Genomic DNA, 17,446 nt, shown 5'->3' on the forward strand with positions numbered 1-17,446 from the left:
TTTTGTAGCTCTAGTATGAAGGACCACCTTAAAACAGGAAACAACAGAGATGTATTTGTCCCAGAATCAACCATTATTTTAGTTGCACATGTTTGCCCACAGCTAAGAGGAAGGGGAAAGCTTTTTCCTTTCTTGACTTACCCATTTGATAATGAGAAAAAAAATACAAATGACATATTAGTAAAAAGAAGCACATTCATGTTAATTCATGCTCGGGTGTAAGGGAGTGTTGTGTCACAGGAACTTCAATAACTGGAGCGGTCAGTCCTCACTCTGTTGAGCTTGACTACTGAAATGGAGAGAGAGGCATAATTGTTTGCTTCTGTTCGGGTTTTTTCCCCCTGGGAAAGGAGAAAAATATTGTGAATGAAGCCAGGAATTGAAAGGGGAACACTTTTTCCATCAGGCCAGTGTGGCAGAGCAGGCAGCTGGGTTGGTTCGCACAAGCAGCCACAACTCAAAAACTGAGTTTTATTTCTCAGCACTTATTTTACCTATACAGAAATAAGTTTCTTGTGGTTAAACACCTTGCCCATACACACACACATCTGTTTTGCCCCAGGCAAAACAGAGGCAGGTGCCTGCTGGTGGCCTGTCCTGTGCTACCACCCAGCATAGACTGGTTCTGTGTGCTCCGTGCCCCCGTAAGTCGAGTGTCGTCCTGAGCCTCGGGGCAGCAACAGAGACTTCAGTGATTTCCTGCCAGAGTCTTGCCGCCTTCTCAGAATTATTAGGAAGATAACAAAGATTCCACCTGGAAAGAGAGGAATTGTAGTCATTCTCAGATGGGAAGGTAAAGAAAGCACCAGGTGATGTTTGCTCTGAGGCTTCCCAACCCAGATATTCTCTTCCAGTAACATAAGGGTTTTTTCTCCTACATACTCTGCCTCTCCCACACACCCCCCAAAAAACCCTCAAAATAAACCACCAGAAAAAGGTTTGGCTAGCAATAATAATAAACACTCCGGCATTTCAGCTTTGCCCTGGAAGCTGCAGGGAATAATGGCAGGTTTTAATGAAATACTTCAGTAACTTGCTTTCCTACTCCCATTAGCTCTCTGCTCCATGGAACTGTTCTTTTCTACATGGCATCCTATCCACTGCAGATCCCACCAAAGACTCTTGTTGAGAAATTAGTTTGCTCTGAGCAGCGCTCACACTGAGGCACAAGAAGTAACTAACCTAGATTAACTTTTGAGTCTAGACTGAGAGCATCAGGGCTGTCAGGAAAAATTACTTTTAGATTGGGCATAGACATGGAAATAATTGGCAAATCTCAAGTACTGCGACATTCTGTTCATTTGTTTCTGGCAGAAGCATCATCAGGGAAAATTGATCTGAACAGAAGAGCACAGATCTGTCGCTGTGATGCAATATGGCCAGACAAATATGCCCAAATTTAGGCTGCATGAGCAGACAGTCTCATGCTAAACACTTGATCTGTGAGACCAGCCATGAAATACTCGTGTTTTTCCTGTGTGGGCTGTTTCCTTCCCCCCTCCTTGTAGCAAGCTCTGGGAGAGGCGGGACTGCGCCGGGGAATGCTGTTCTCTCACCCTCAGACTTGTTTATCAGAAATGCTGGTTAATGGGCCATTGTGGGCCTCTGTGGACGGGCTTTTCATACACTTCATTTTAATCTACTTTTTCAAATTAATATTCGCTTCAGATGGCATCTGGCAGACTTTTGGGCTACAGCCTGGCATGAGGGGGAGAGGGGTCAGTGGAGGAGCTTTCGCATGGCTCTGAGCCACAGCTTGTGAGAACAACCCTCATCTGCTCCCACCAGGCATTTCAGCTCTTGGGAGACAAGCAGTCAGCCAGTGCTGTTAGAGCTCCTCCAGATCCTGCTGTCCTTGTCTCCTCTATGCATCCATGGAGTCCTCTCCTTAGCTGCCAGGAGAGGAGTGTGATGGGGACTTTCGCTGCTTTATTGTTGGAGAAGCAGCTTTGCTCACTGTGGGGAACAGCACATCTATTTTATCTTCCCCTGCCTTTTAACAACAGTGAGCTGAGTGGAGAATGGGTCTTCAGGAGGTACATAACACACACTTGAAACACAGAAAGCCATGGATATGAGGGTTATTGGATATTCCTTATCCTCTGATGGCTTAGTCATCTCTGTGACTTAGCTCTCTTGACACAAGATTTTCATCTCTGGTAGTGTAAGTGGCACTTAAGAATTTCTCTTCATTTGCCTGGGCACGGGAGACAAAACCCTCTTCCCAGCTTCCTCATCTGCCCTTTTTGCAATCCATAGCAGTAATAGTTGCCCATTTTCATCATAACTCTCCAATTAAACCTCCCCTCAACATTGATTAAAACCAACAGAACTCTATTTTTCCCTTTGCTAAGTCTACAAATGCAAATACATTGTCTTGGAATGATTGTTCATGGTGCAGCTTCCCAGCAGAAAAGCTCATCCATGGGCTTGCCCTAGTGAGCTAATTCCAGCAGGTGGCACTTGGGATGAGGGATGCTCCCCACACTCAGCAGGTGCTGGCTGTCTCATTCTGCTGGTTACAAGATGCACTATGGCATCAATACAAGCAGCAGTACACGAGCTGGTAGCCCCCAGTCCTGCTGGATGCTGTGGCAGAAGTTAAGGCAGAAATGCTTTCAGGAAGCAAAGTCTCATACCAAAAGGAAATTAGGCTTATTTCCTACTTTTGGGCAGTCAAGAAATTCCTGATGTGGGGTCCATATGTACACCTGCTTCCCAGGGACAGACAACAAGCATTCAGCCTTACTCCAGAAAAAGTACAGCTGTTAACACATATTAACATGGAAAGGATTATCACTGGGCTTGAAAGCAGCCAGAAAGACCTTCATTAGAAATCCAGATTCCCAGAAACACGAAATACACCATCCAGAGAATACTTGGTTTAACAGAAGGGTGCCCAGCTGCAGAGGGGTGTCTAGTTTTACCTCAGGACAGAGAAGACTGATGCTCACCTGCAGAGAAGGTGGCCAGGAGAACGATCATCACAGGGGTCAGCTGGCAGGAGTCCCCTGCCTTGTATAGGAAGAGCTCCATGCAGTAGGTCGGCTCTGTGCTGCCCCGGGGGCAGAAGGCGTCAGGAGGGCACTTGACCGGGTTCACATCTGGGCTCTGCCCAAGAGAAGAAGTAACTCAGCACCAGCAAACTGCAGAAGGTAACTAGTGCAAAGGGACGTGACACTGTAGCATTGAAAAAAAAAAAAAACCTGAAGAAAAATAACTAAGAAATGAACCTGCTGTCATTAAATTCAGCCTGTCTGCCCCTGTGGTGTTAGAGTAGGGGAAGAGCAGAAGGTGTCATTACGCAGCAAGTCCATACATCAACCCCCTCATTAATGGACACACCATCCCCTGATGGCCCAGGGAGAGTGGGCAGCTCCAGGGGTAGCAAAAAACCCCCCTCCTGGTGTCATAATTTTAACCATCTCCCTCCATCAGGGCTCTGTCTGTTTTAAAAAAAGGAAAGAAGCTCAGATTAAAAAAAAAAAAAAAGTTAATTGAAGTGTATTTGGTTTGTCATGGGACAGCTCTATTGTTAACCCAGGCTATTCCACCAGCTGATGGGGACTCACAGGGCAGTAATGATTCTCTGGGCACAGGTCACAGCTCTCCTTGCCCCGCTGTAATTGGAACTCTCCTGTCCTGCAGACCTTGCACCTGCTGTCATTTGGACCTTTGAATGTACCTAAAGAGCAAATAAGCACAAAATTAAGATCTGGGACTAGACCCCAGGACCTTTGCAATTGCATATGGATGATCTGGTTTTCAAAGCCACAGGGAGAAAGAGCATTAAAGACTTATGTGCATAACAAAAACTGAGCCTGGCCTTTGGTCCTGGGTCGGTGGCAAAGAGGCAGAACAGAACAAACAGGGACAGAGGGACTAAAGAATATCTGGGGTCAGACCTCGGCAAACAGTAGATGCGAGTAGGAGTAGGTGGGGGAAGGATTTAGTTGTGAGCTCTGGCTTTAAAGCAGATGGGAGGTTGGCGCTGGAGGTCACTAGCGTTTCATCCACTCCAGTTCTGGATTCAAACATCTTTTCCGGCTGTTTGAAACTTGCTGAGCACAGTTCAAAGCACAGCTTGGTTTCCTAAGCTTTGTGGGAACGATGGGTCACAGAAGTTCCAAGTCTCAAAGCGGTAAATGGTTTTCTGCACGTTTAAAACTTGGTTACAAGAAACCCCTGGTGCTGTGTCCAAAGTGGAGGCTGGCCATGGCCACTAGGGGTGCCCGGAGCGCTTTGCCCTCCCGCAGGGCCATGTCCTCACATCCCCTCTCTGACTGTTCCCTTTGCCCCAGGCTGCTGCCAGCGCAGAGCATCCCCCCTTCTGTGCTTTCTTCAGCAAAGCCACCACCACTGATGAAGATGCTTTTTAGCCAGAACTATGTATCCAGCCTGGCTTTGGGTGCCCTGGCGTGCCAGGGACTAGCCCGCCCTCCTCCAAGCCATTAACCTCGGCAGGAAGGTCTGGCACAGGCACAGCCTCCACCAGCGAGTTAAACGCCCCAGCACCAGCCCTCACTGCTTTGCTCTGCAGACGCCAGCCAGGATAGGGAGACACAGCCTCCAGGTCCAATGGGAGCAGTCTCGGGAATAAGCCGCTTCCACTGGCAGTGAAGCCACGTGTTCCCAGCTGGGATAGCCCAGCCCCACCCTCCCTGCAGAGTTACCTGGGAAGCCCAGCCCCACCCTCCCTGCAGTTACCTGGCTGGCAGGGCACACAGTCGTCCGACGCCTCCCGAGGAGCCTCTTGTCCCCCAGGACAAGGCAGACAGGCCGTGCAGCTGGTGGTGCTGGGAGGGGAGAGGAGGCAGGACATGCTGTAGGACAAGCACTTCCAAGGCCAGCCCAGCCCACAAAAGCCAGCTCTTATATATGTATAGACTGGACTCTCCAGGGTCTATCAGGAATTAAGCTTTTCCCATTTTATGGGCATTCACAGTGTCTCTCTCCAGTGCAGTTCCTTGCATGCAGCCATAGATTCCTAGAATGGTCTGGGTTGGAAGGGACCTTAAAGATTATCCAGTGCCAACTGGAACACCTCCCACTAGACCAGGTTGCTCAAAGCCCCATCCAGCTTGGCCTTGGACACATGTCTAACTAGGGCTGGGAACATGATGGCATTTCTGTCCTCTCTGACTGCTTATTTGAATGAAACCTGTAAGAACTTGTTATCCTAGAAGTCACTTTGCCTTATCTGGCATTCCTTGGCTGGAACTGGTTAGAACTTGGCTAGACCTGCAATACAGCTGGTTAAGCCCTGGGTTAAGTCCCATGGCAATTTAAGCAGGGTTCAGCAGAGATCTGCTGCATAAGACAAATGAGCTCAAGGGAAGTCAGAAGGAAGGTAAGTATCCATATGCCAGTTCTCCTGCTTTGGACATAAACACCCCAACCTCCCCTCTCTCACCAGGGTCGGCACTAAACATCTCCACAGCTGAAGTGGCAGATGACTTGTCTGTGGCCACTGCACTGGTGGTTGCAGCTCAGTGGCCAAAAGAAACACCCCTCTCCCTGTCTGCCTGAGAGCCAGTGTCCCAGGAGGCTTCTTACTTGCAAAATGATCCCGGCAGGCAAGGAAGACAAAAAGATGAGTTTTGCTTGGAGCTAAAATAACCTGAAAAAGAGCAAAGTAAGGCTTCAGGGTCTTGCCTCCACATCACTGCCACACATTGTTGTGTATTTACTCATCTTCGTTTTACAAGCAACAAAATAAATCCCCACAACGTGCTTCAGGTGGCATTTCATGGGCTAATTCAGGATATTTGGGGTTCTATTTGTCAAAAGCTCTGAAAGAGCAATAAAAGTTCCCTACTGCCCTCTTCCACGCTGAGGGATGCATGGGGGGATCAGGCAGATTGCCCTGGTGTCACTCTCACATCCAAAACCTCACCAGGGAGACAGAGAGATCTGTCACCCTTCCCAGCACCACAGGTTGAACTGGAATGAAGCTGGAATAGGTAATCCCAGTGCCATCTCCTGGGTTATTCAGCTGGAGCAAGTCCCTGGCCTGGGGAAATCCCTCTGGTCACCCCAGCCCTTCTAGGAGTTCCCTCATCCCAGGAAGTCTGGGGTGCATCTCGTTGCCCCCAAGGGGAAGGACACAAGACCCACCAACCAGGATGGCTCTGCTGGTGCAGGAATCAGCTACTCACCCCCCCTCCTTCCCTGCGCCATGAGGACCCTCATGGGCAGGAGGACACATAGGAACCCTTCCCAAAGCACAACAAGGAGTGAAGTGCCCCGAAGTGGCCATGGTGTGGGCAGGGGCTGGCAGGACCCAAGTTGTGAGTCCCGCAACACCAGCGGGAAAGCCAGGAGAACAGCACCTGGGAATTCAGGAGGTTTTGGGAAGGAACCTGATGGTGCACAAAATTTATCACAGCCATGGGGCCACACTGGACAAAACTAATGTTCAGAGAGGAGCTGAAAGCAGTGTGGGTAAGATCTGCTTCAAATCCACACAGATGTGCACCAAACAGCAGGGGCTGCAGCAGGGCAGGATCAAACCAAACCCACCTCCCTCTCCCTGCAGGGAAAAAGGATATTTTTACATTTATAATTGAAGGATTTAGGGGCCACCCCCACAGACTCCCTTGTGGCCTAACACAGTGTTCAAATCTGCTGAGTAAGGGGAGTGACAGACCCCCTTGCTGTCGCCAGTCGGACTTTGCTCCTCCTGAAATTAGCAAGTGACAGCCAAGGTTTAGGTACCAACCCAGCGTTTCAGTGGGAGGATTTTCCAAAGAACAGCTGTGCATGTTCGAGCAGCACCCCATTCTAGTGCAGAATAGCTGCTGCACTGCATGTGTTAATTAGGTATAAGTAAATGCTGTTCTGTTCTGCACACGCTGTTGCCTCATCTGCAAACACATTGTGCCAGGCTCGCGTGGCATCACCCAGGTGCAAAGCACCTCACTGAAACTCCAGTTTTAACACCTGGGGAATAAGGAGAGCATTACACTTAACACTCAGGCTGCAGAAGATTGCCTAAGTGAAAACAAGACTCATCTTTGCCATTAAAAATGGAGGAATACTTTATTTTCCTGACACACCCCTCCCCCTTTTGCTATAACTGAATTTCATAAACCTTCTTTCCTGATTTTCATTGCACTGTTAGCATTAGCTTGTTGGAAACACAAGCTTGACTCCAAGATCTGTTCTTTTCATTTTCATAAAAATGTCAATAGCAGAATGGGAAGGGATCTGCTGTGCTATTTTTAGCCTGAACAAAATAACCTGTTTACCCTTTGGTGCTTTTAAGTTACCTGGTAATTGCGTCTGGCCCTGGGAAAAAGCATCGGGTAGGCTGATGAAAATGCATTTGGGTTGAATACAGAGCAAAGCCTACCTTGCTCACATGCTCTGCAGGCTGCAGCCCCAGACTCATCAGCAAAATGGCCAGGTGGGCAGGGAAGGCACACGGTGCTCCTTGGGAAGCTGGGAGAGAAGGGAGCAGAGGGGAATGCTATTTTAGGTCACCCGAGCCTCTATCTGCTTGGAGAGGAGAGAGCAGAGCACAGCACTGACAAATCTAGAAACAGAGTCATTATAAAGAAGGAGTTCAGGCAGAAAAACATTATTGTGAACTGGCCTGAATGTTAAAGGTCCGCTGAAAAAAAAATTCCTGTATTATTAGCATTAGAGATGCCCTGTGCCTGTGAGCTACATGGAAAGGGAAGGTCTGAATCAAAGGTCTTGAAGAATACATTGTGGCCAGGCTTAAAACCCTTGGTTTATAGTCAGACTCTTAAATCCACATTTGAATATTACATTGAATTGGAAAGGTGTTTGCTGTTCAGCATCCATCAGCCGTTTCAAGAGGAGCTGCTCCATTGTTGGAAATCAGAAGCTAAACCACAGGCAGTGACGTGTGAGAGAGCCCTGACCTTAAATAACAGGGATTGTAGGAAAGGGGATGCAATATGTTAGACCTCTAGGAGGAGGGGGAGGAAATGAGGGAAAGGCAGGGAAAGAGGAAGCTATTACATTCATCACTGACAGAGCCAAATCCCCCACAACAAGCATGGGGGTATAAGAATTTGTTAACGTTCTCAGGGATGCTTTGGAGGAAAACAAGGATATGCTCTTTAATTCCTTCAGAAACCCCCGGGCTGACCAAGATTTGCAGAAAAGAAAACCAAAACAAAAATCAGTTGGAAACAGAGCAAATGCTTTGCTTAAAACAAACCAACACAGGGCCTGTGCCAGCCAGAGCCGCTCAAAGCTCCAGGGAGGCTGGATTCTCCAAATACCACAAAAATGTTAAATGATCCCATCGCAGCCCCAAGGCCCAGACAGCTGCCACAGAGATGGCCATTCACACACTGCACCCCCAGAACCCCCAGCCTCCATATCCCCCATATCCATGTCCCTGCTCTGGCACACACAAACCCAACACCACTGGCTGACCCTCTCTGGTCCTCGGCTCCCTGTTGCCCTCTCCCACATCCTGACAGCGGCAGCTGTGTGGTGCCCTGGGGACTGCTCCTGGTTGTGTTTTTAAAGCAATTTGGGTGTAAATTTTTAAGGTAGGTCCTCACAGCACAAACTGCAAGAAGGGGTAGGATGCTGGCACCCCAAATTCAGGGGCTGCTGCAAACAAACTGCACAGTTGGGTCACTCTTCCCTGCAGAATTTGTTCCCTCTCCCCAGGACTGATCCAAATGGAGCTGCTCTGTGATGGACACTGTCCTAGGAAGCTCTCACCACCCCTTCTGTCCTTGCAACCACCTGAGGGACGGAACCCACTGGTTGCAGAAAAGGGAAAACCTGATGGAAAATGGGGAGAGCAGCACATCCACACGTCCCTGCAGCCAGAGGACTTGTACAGCATGATGTACAAGTGGATGAGGCAGCCTGGTGAGACTGCAAGGCAGAGTTTCTGTCTGGGATGTCTTGTCAGCTTTTCCACACCCTGTCAGCTGAGGATGTTGCTTTAGATGCCAGCAACTTAAATGTAATGAGATCCCTTGGGGGCAAGAAAACAGGGATTGAGAAAATACTCAAGCAAAGCACAGAGATGGAGCCCATGGGCCAGAGATATCCTAGAGAAAAGATGAGAAGATGAACCCAGACCTCACTCCCAAGTGTTCCCTCATCACAACACGGACCTGTTCCCCCCTAGTACACAGAAAAGACCATGGGGGTATAAAAGGGCAGCCTGCAGAGGGATGGAGCAGCCACTGGGCAGCCCTCAGCACCAAGATATCCACACTAAGGTTTCCTGGTGAGAATTTAGCCTATGAGAAACAACCCTTGCAGCACTCTTCCTACAGCCCAAAGGAGGAGATTTAGCCAGCTGGGAAGTGTTTTGAGGAATAGCATCCACCTCCCACCATGCCCGGGGGCTCAGTCACTTACCTGGTATAAGACCCCTGCGGGCAGGGCAGGCAGGATGGTTGCCCACTTTGGGGCTGGTAGTGGCCCGGTGGGCAGGAGCTGCAGGCACTGGGGTCTGTGCACGAGCCCCCTGCACAGCATGAGCAGCTCAAGGTGCCTAAATTGGAACAAAAAGTCAGGATCAGGGCTGCAAGACTTGAGTGAAAGCCCTGTGCTCGTCAGGATGGGTCACTGCCATGAACACAGAAGGGTTGGGAGGCAGCCCCTCTGGCAAGGCACCCTCAGAATGTAGGAACTGCAATATTAATGCTAATTATGCTGCTGTGCATCATTAGCAAGCTGAAGAACAGCCCTAAGATGATCTAAGGTGTCAAGTCTACTAATGTGGATTTCCAGTAGTTAAGGTCACTGCTTTTTCCTCCTTTAATTTGAGGGGACAGGAACATTTTCCTTACTTTTCCTCCAACACACAAATAAAAAAATCCCAAGAAAACCCAAACCTTTGAATTACTGGTAATTTAAGCTTGCAGGAAGCAGAACTGATGAGTAAAACCCTGGAGCAGAGGATATGCCTTAAGCAGTAACAGCTTTTCTCTGAGCACAGGTACCATGGCATTCCCACCAGGCAAACTCTATCCCTCTCTGCTTCTCAAAACAAATCCAAACCATGCAGAGTAATTGGGTGGGATTTGCTGTAGGTGAACATGTCAGACCTGCCATCCCACTGCTTGCAGGAGCCAGTCCTGGGTGCTGCATAATCAAGCACAGGCAAGAGGAGAAGACCTTGTGGATGAATGTTCTACACACAAGGGAGGTGGGAATTAACTCCTGTCCTCTGCAGATTCACCCTAAACATTAGAGCTGCTTAATCCCCTTTTTGAAAGTGCCCTGCAGTGGGGGAGGGGGGTGTAAGCAAAAAGTACATGGATTTTATTTTAGAGAATTCTTTTTCGGTGGTCGTGTTTTTTTGTTTTTGGGGGTTTTTTGAGATTTTTTTTGTGGGGAAGTTGTGTTTGAAAACAAAACCCAACCATGTTACAAAATAACTAACTTATGGAAAAGGTAATATTATGCACTCCCGACCACAACAGAGGTTGATCAAGTATTTTCTCAAGCCCAAGGGAAAAGCCTGTTTCTGTAGCAGAGATTCTCTTTCAAACATTCAAGACAGCTGGAAGCTGACCTTGTATTTGGCACTGTATCTAAAAATAACATCTTTCTCCAGATAAATCAAGTTACACTTGTGTTACATTTTGTGCCACAATCCTACTGCTTTGTCATCCCACTGGGAAACCTCGGGAAGACCAACAGCACAAGGCCAGAGAAGACCAAGTCTTTAATGTCAGAAAGGTGCGATGAATCATCTCCCTCTCCTGCTGCCTGTCCAGGTTTCCAACATAAGAACACGTGCTGGTGTCACCTCCCCTGACAAGTCACTTTTCCACCTCACACGGGATCCAGGGCGAGCAGGGACTCTTACCTTCACTGGGGAATGTCCCTGGGGGGCAGTGAGAACAGGCTGTCATGTTCACTCTGCTGCAGTTGGAGGGCTGAGGGGTGGTGAGGGACAGAGCTGCCGACGGGACCCCGGGAGACGTGGCCACTCCTGGAGGGGACATTGGGACACCTGTAGATGCACCCACTGGTCCTGTAGATACTCGAGAGGCAGCTGTGCTGCCAGAGCTGAGGATGGTCACATCTGTGGTGGTGGGCAGAGCCTGAGCAGGGGTTATGGTGCTTGGATCAGCAGATGGAGCTGCTGTGGACAATACAAGGTTTGCAGTGGTTGATGCCAGTCCAGCCAGGAGGGTCGCAGTGGCAGCTGGGGGAGCAGAGGCTGCAGTGGTGCTTGCACTGGGAGATGCTGGGCTTGATGCAATAACCTCAGTGCTGGTTGTACTGGGAGGCACTGGTGTTGATGCAATAGAAACCTCAGTGCTGATTGTCTGGCCTAAAGCAATACCTAAGAGAAGAAAAAACATAAGAAGTGGCGAAATTATTGTTCTCCCTTGGTCAGTGGCTTCCCATTGGGTCTTTATCAACTACTTAAACCATGTGTCCTTGTCTGACATCCAGAAGCTCCCATCTGCTGTGATCCCCTACAGAGCAAGGATCTGAGTCAGCATCTGAGCATCCCTGGCACACAAGAGACTTATCAAGGAGCTAAATTAATGGGTCCATGAAGCCACAAACTAAGTAGATGCCAATGTCCAGGAGGCCTGACTCTCCCAGATAAAAGGGTGTGAGAACTGCCAGAAACACTCAGTTTGGTTAGCTCCTTGAGACAGTTTACACTGAGAGCTCATGACAATCTGATTTAAGATGCTTGTCAAGTAGCTGGCTGTTTTATCCCATCTCCCTTAAATGGATCAACCAAGAAAAGTCATGGGTTTGGGATCTTTTAAAACTGTCTAGAGATATATGCAGTAGCCAGAAGGGAACCTGCAGGCCAAGACTTGCTTTGATTCTGAAATCCCCCACTAGAGAAAGGATAGCTGTAATCTCCAGAGAAAAGAGGTGTTACTGCAGCTCAAGTTGTTTTGCCATGATATGTGGTGGACTGAAATGTCTTCTGCTCATGGAAGCCATCCCTTGTCACAGGCATGAGGGACATCTTCCAGTTTCTGAACAGAGGAGAGACCCATGAAATTAAACAGTTTGGTTTTTACTTTAGTAGTGTGGTACTAAGTAAAGGAAGCAAAGCAGAACCAAAACAGGCAGCTCCTGCAACAGCAACTGAGGTCAGTCAGCCCCATCAGCTGGGGTCAGGAACTCAGGGCAGGGATTTACTTAGTAGTAAATGCAGCTTCTGAAAACATCCAACCTTGTACAGGACCAGTATGAGACCAGGGCTGATAGATACCATGTGAACATGCTCTTCCAACCAGCACACATGTGCTAAACCCCCACACAGCTGAGTGCCCCTTGGCATGGAAAGCAAAAGGACTATCTTAAGAAACCAGTTTACGGGTTTCAAGGAGCTCCAAAACTGCAGCTGACACCCAACAGGGGGATGTAGGTTGAGGAAGGTGAGAAGAGGGGTGACAGCACAAGGGCCAGGCAGCTGCAGACCCATGGACCCTGAAGGCTTTTCCTAACCCTGCTTCATCCCTAGCCTTTGATTTGTCCCTCAACTTTGTCCACACCACGCAAGGCCAGGCACTGCAGGTACCAGTGCTTAGAACCACCATGGTATGAACAACAACAACATGCAGTCCAAGCTGATGGTAACTCCAGTTAAATTTCTACAGCAAAATCAGGACACTGGACAAAAGAGTCCTTAGAAAGTTGAGATCACATGGAGAGAGTTTGATGAGAATGCTCCCTCCTGTTGAAAGTGCCTGCTTTGTGCTTCACCAAGTGCTAAAGCCCATCTTTGTGCAACTATTGAGTAAAGCAGATGAACACCCAGCTGTCTGGGCCACTGCCCAAGTTTTGCTGTAGCCCTAAAGCAGAGACACCAAATCTAACAGCAGTCATTTTGTGGGATATTGATCTGCCCCAGGCTCAAATCCAAGTGACCTGGAGGTGCCAGCATTGGTCCTAGGCAGGAAGAGCAGCTCCACAGTGCCCGGACAGGATACTTCTACCGTGGCCATGCCTCCACCCAGGACTGAGGTGCACAATTCCTGTCATCTGACTCCCCTGCCTTAAGGGCTGAAGCCAGTCTGCTGCTATTTCCTTGCCTCTGGCGACGAACTGAGTCAGCCCCGAGATTCATTAAACTAATGGTAAACACTATCACTAAGTCACTGTCCAGTTTTCCCGGAAAAACCTCCCAGACTGCTGGGATCACAGTCTGATCTCCCACAGAGCACCCCTACCCATCAGCTCAGCTCTGCCAGCCAGAGACTCTGCAGGGGTTTAAACACCTTGGACTGCCATTAACGAGGTGAATTTTGTTGTTGTTTGGGTTTTTAGTTGAATATGTAAGCTTTCATTGTTTGGTTGGTTCTGGTGTTAAATGGTGGTACTGTTAAGATGCATTGTTTCTTTAACAGAAAATACTCTTTGATAGTAATTTCTTTACTAAAACAGTAAAGAGTTGCTTGCAAAACTTCAGTAGTCATCAATAGCCTTCGGTAGCCAGCAGTTTTTACATTAATTTGAACAATTTCTGAAGAAAAAAAAAAAGAAGTCAGCCGACTGAAAAAAACTAGTTTTGAGCATCTAATAAAGTTCATCTGTTTGTTTTATGAGTTGTAGTGTCACAGGTGTGAAAAAACAATACTCAAACAACCTCAGCTTCATCAGACAAACCATTTCCTGTCTGCTCTTATATTGTCTATTCCAGGGAGCAGCAATTTTGATTTCTAGAGCCTTTTTTTTTTTTTTAAGAGCACTGTGAATCAACCAAAGTACCTCCAGGGATACTTGAAGGATTGGTCATTTTACGTGTGATGCCTCAAATAGCCTTGGGGACGTCAGGGAAGGTTACAGAGGTGATCCTTCCCACCCTACAGGCAGGCATCCTGTTCCTTAGGGTTTAAGATAAAGCCACAAAGAGGCCCCTGCAAGTCCTCAATATGCAGGGTAATACAGCTCTATTTTTCCTTTTTTTTTTCCCTTCTTATAAAAGCAAGGTTTTATATTTACCGTATTCACCCCACTTCCAACACTGCCTATCATTTAACACTTACTTCCTTTCCCCCCTTGCCCTGCCAGCTGCAGCACCCCGACTCAGTGAAGCCCAGTGCTTTCACAATCCCATTATGGCTTTACCCAGCTCCGTGCTCAGCCTGCAAAGAGGAACTCCACGTCGGGAGGACTTACCTGTTAAACACGCCGTGGTCAAGCTCCAAAGCAGAGGAGAGGGCCAGGCACTCATTTTTCCCTGAGGAGTAACGCAGCTTGTCAAAAGGCAAGATCAGCAGCTCATGCCCTCACCCAACTGCTCATTCTCCTCTGCTTTCATGCCCAATTTTGTCACCTGACTCTGATCATGCGGCTCAGTCAAGTCAACCTCTCCCCAACAAAGGGGGGTTTATATTCGGAGGCTGCAGCAGGTCTTAAGACGATACTGGCCCTCTCAAAGCATAGCACAAACTGGATACTGAGAAGACCAGATCCAGGCCTCTCCTCGCAGCGTGCAGAAATTCATGCAGGAGGAGTGTCCAGGAGGAAGCGATGGGCTCACAGGGAGGAACGAGCAGAGCAGTGGAGGAACCCCACGCCTGGCTGCGGGCCAGCACCCTGTGACCTCGTCAAGTGAGAGGATTTCATTTTGTAGACACACGAGATTTCCTGTAAGAAGAAGAACAAGAAAAACAACCCCAGAAGAGTCCCCGGTTCAGAGCAGTTCCCATTTTAGCTAAGATCACAAGGCCATAACCAGAATGCAGCCTCTGGTGAGCACAGAGCTTTCCAAATCAGCATTTCACTCCCCCCTCGCTGACCCCAACCGTCCGGCTTGATGTATCAAGTTGTTGAGGATCCTGATGATGATGATGATTTTGAGGTGAGGGTTTAAAGTTTAGAAAGGCCCCACCCAATTTCCACATGTTATCCAGTGGCCATACTGCTTGCTGTGCCACCTCAGGACACAGGTGTCCCCATGTGTTCCTCACCTCACAGCCCTGCTTTGAGAGATCCCCCCCTTTCACTGTGCCCCCATCATTTAGCAATCAGCATTGCCAAACCCCCCCTGCGAGAGAGGATTTCCTTTAGCAGACAGCCAAATGCCACATCTCACATGTCACATCTTCCCCCAAAGTCAGGGAACAGCTGGCTACTCATGTAGGATTGTGGATGTTCCACACGCCCCAAGTTCCATGAGCAGATCATGTGGTCACTGTCATGGGTAGCCCATGTCCTCTGTGCTCCAGGATCCTCAACAGGACCCAACATGGTGAGCCAAGAATTAGTGTGCTCTAACACAAACCCTCAAGCTTTCCTCACAGTGGCCCGAGTTGTGTCAATTTGGGACCAAAGACAGTTTTTCATCCTCCTGTCTCCAGCAGTGACAGTCTGTTGGTGCTAACCCACCTCGTGGCAGGTGCAGGGAGACAGGGCAGCCTCCTCCAGTCTGGTATCACCAGTTTGGGTAGGCACAGGCAAGGCAGTGACCAGGCTTCCCACTGTCAGACAGAACCTTAACCTGAGCTGGTTACTGCCGGCAAGTAAAATATCAGACTCAAGGACACAGCCCCAGGCCCAGCACTCAGCCCTGGCAGCCTCTCACAGAGATGCTGCTCCAATGGCTCCAGGTAAGGCAGGAGTGGAGGGCTGACCCTCCCCTGCAGGTGGGAGAGCTCTCAACAAGCTTTATAGGTTTTAAAAGTCTCTGCTCAGGGTGTTTGATCTCAGTCTGTGTAAATAACACAACAACCTGTTCCACCCAGACCTGTGTGGGGCCATCCCTCCTTCAGTGGGCTGAGGCTCTGCAGTGCTGGGCAACTTCCACAGAAGCACCACTGCAGGATGCAGCAGCCTCATGTATAGGTACAACACTGCCAGCAACTACCCACTGAGATGGATCCTGCTCAGGGAGCTGACAGCAGATCAGTCCTCTCCATACCACAAACTGCACCCCTTGTTTGTGGGGAACCTTCCTACACCCCCACGTCCCAGAAGAAAGTCATGTTCTTCCTGAGCAGCCACTACACACACACTGGAAAAGCACTTCAGAACTGGATGTGGCAGTACTTTCAGTGGCAAGTTTCAGCCTGACATGTGGAAGAGAAAGGGAAATTGCATATTAAACCCCCTTCCTGTGCCCTCAGAGCTCCCTTTCTGGATAAGCTACCAGAGCCCAGTGGAGAGAAAAGGCAAGCTGCTTTCTTCTCAATTATTTTAGCAAGTTGGAAATACTCTTCCAGCAGGAAAAGCCTGATGTCACTTCAGGGCAAAGAAGTACAAACAGATAAATTTGTAAACTCCTGACCCACCCTGGACTGTCTCTGTTGAGATTAAATGCTTTTGCTAGTTGGCTCACAGAGAATAAAAAGCAGTGCTATGGCTGATCAAAAGCGATGTCCTCGGCTGGCACAGGGCTCTCTGCTTGTCAGTTCTGTTGCTCCTCCATGGATGGCAAACTTTGTGTCCCCAGATAAACCAGACACTGCCCTCCACCCTCAGAACTTACAGGGCAGAGGCAGAACCAGTGATGTTTCTCCCAAGAACACGGCATCAGGCTCAGACACTCCAGCAGTTCGTACCAACTCCCCTGTGTTGCCCAGCCTGGGGAGCACAGCTGTTGTCCAGGGCTCCCCAGAACCACATCAGCATCCAAAGTGAGCCAGCAAAGGATGTTGTGCCATTAGAGATTTTATCTGCCGAGGGCAGACTTGGATTTCTGAGCTACGCAGCCACTACAAACCTGTTCTAGTGCCAAATGACTGCCATGCTCCAAGCCAGGCTAGATACTGCAGAACCACCTTGTTCCCACTACTCTGAGGAAAAAACTGGTGTGCTGTATGTATCCAGCTATTTGACCAGACCATGGTCCTTTGGTGATCCACACCCTACTGCTGAGCTAGAACCTGAAGGGCTGGGCTGCAGCTGCTGCCTGGGAAAGAGCAAGATATTCAAGACAAAGGTAGATTCTGACAGGAGCTTTTCTTGGAAAACAACTTTTCTTCAAGCAGTGAAGCTTGCGAGTCATACCCAAACCTGGCTGTGAACAGAAGAGGTACCAGCCAGCAGGTATCACTTCCTCCTCTGCAGACAAATAAAAAAAATAAAATAAAAAAAAATAAAAATAAAATAAAACAAATTAAAAAAAATAGCACTGAAGCATTCCTGGGATGCACCATTACCCCCATGGGCTGTGCTGGGAAGCAACTGGGAATCCAGAACCCCCTTTTAGATGCAACGTCATTCCAAGGTATGCAAGTTGACTCCCATAAAACAGGACAGGCACTCAAGGCTTTAGGAACACAGATCCAACAGCCTCGTGCCCAAGAAGGGACCAAGAGACTCCAACACGGGTAAGAAAGAAAAACGCAAGCGGAAGCCGCCGGCGTTCCTGGAGGGACACACTTTTTTGTGCTCCGGACACCGAAACCTGTACGGGAGCGAACGGCCACATGATGGCACCACAGCCCTGGGGAGCGAGGACACTCCGCCACGCCCCAGCCAACCCTGAAACCCCAAAAAAAAG

General features: G+C 48.8%; 1 protein-coding gene across 1 annotated transcript; it reads right to left on the reverse strand.

The window, feature by feature from the left end:
* Positions 1-34: 34 nt before the first annotated feature.
* LOC116786442 (flocculation protein FLO11-like) lies at positions 35-14,588 on the reverse strand. The gene is made up of 9 exons (XM_032687012.1): positions 14,119-14,588; positions 10,826-11,308; positions 9,367-9,502; positions 7,355-7,443; positions 5,557-5,620; positions 4,708-4,796; positions 3,573-3,685; positions 2,955-3,111; positions 35-754 (listed from the first exon to the last, which is right to left on the reverse strand). The coding sequence occupies exons 1-9, from the start codon at positions 14,171-14,173 to the stop codon at positions 603-605; spliced, it is 1,338 nt and encodes a 445-aa protein (XP_032542903.1). The 5' UTR covers positions 14,174-14,588; the 3' UTR covers positions 35-602.
* Between the last annotated feature and the right edge of the window lie 2,858 nt (positions 14,589-17,446).

Source organism: Chiroxiphia lanceolata, chromosome 4 (assembly GCF_009829145.1).
Source record: "Chiroxiphia lanceolata isolate bChiLan1 chromosome 4, bChiLan1.pri, whole genome shotgun sequence".
In the NCBI taxonomy this organism is placed as follows: domain Eukaryota; kingdom Metazoa; phylum Chordata; class Aves; order Passeriformes; family Pipridae; genus Chiroxiphia; species Chiroxiphia lanceolata.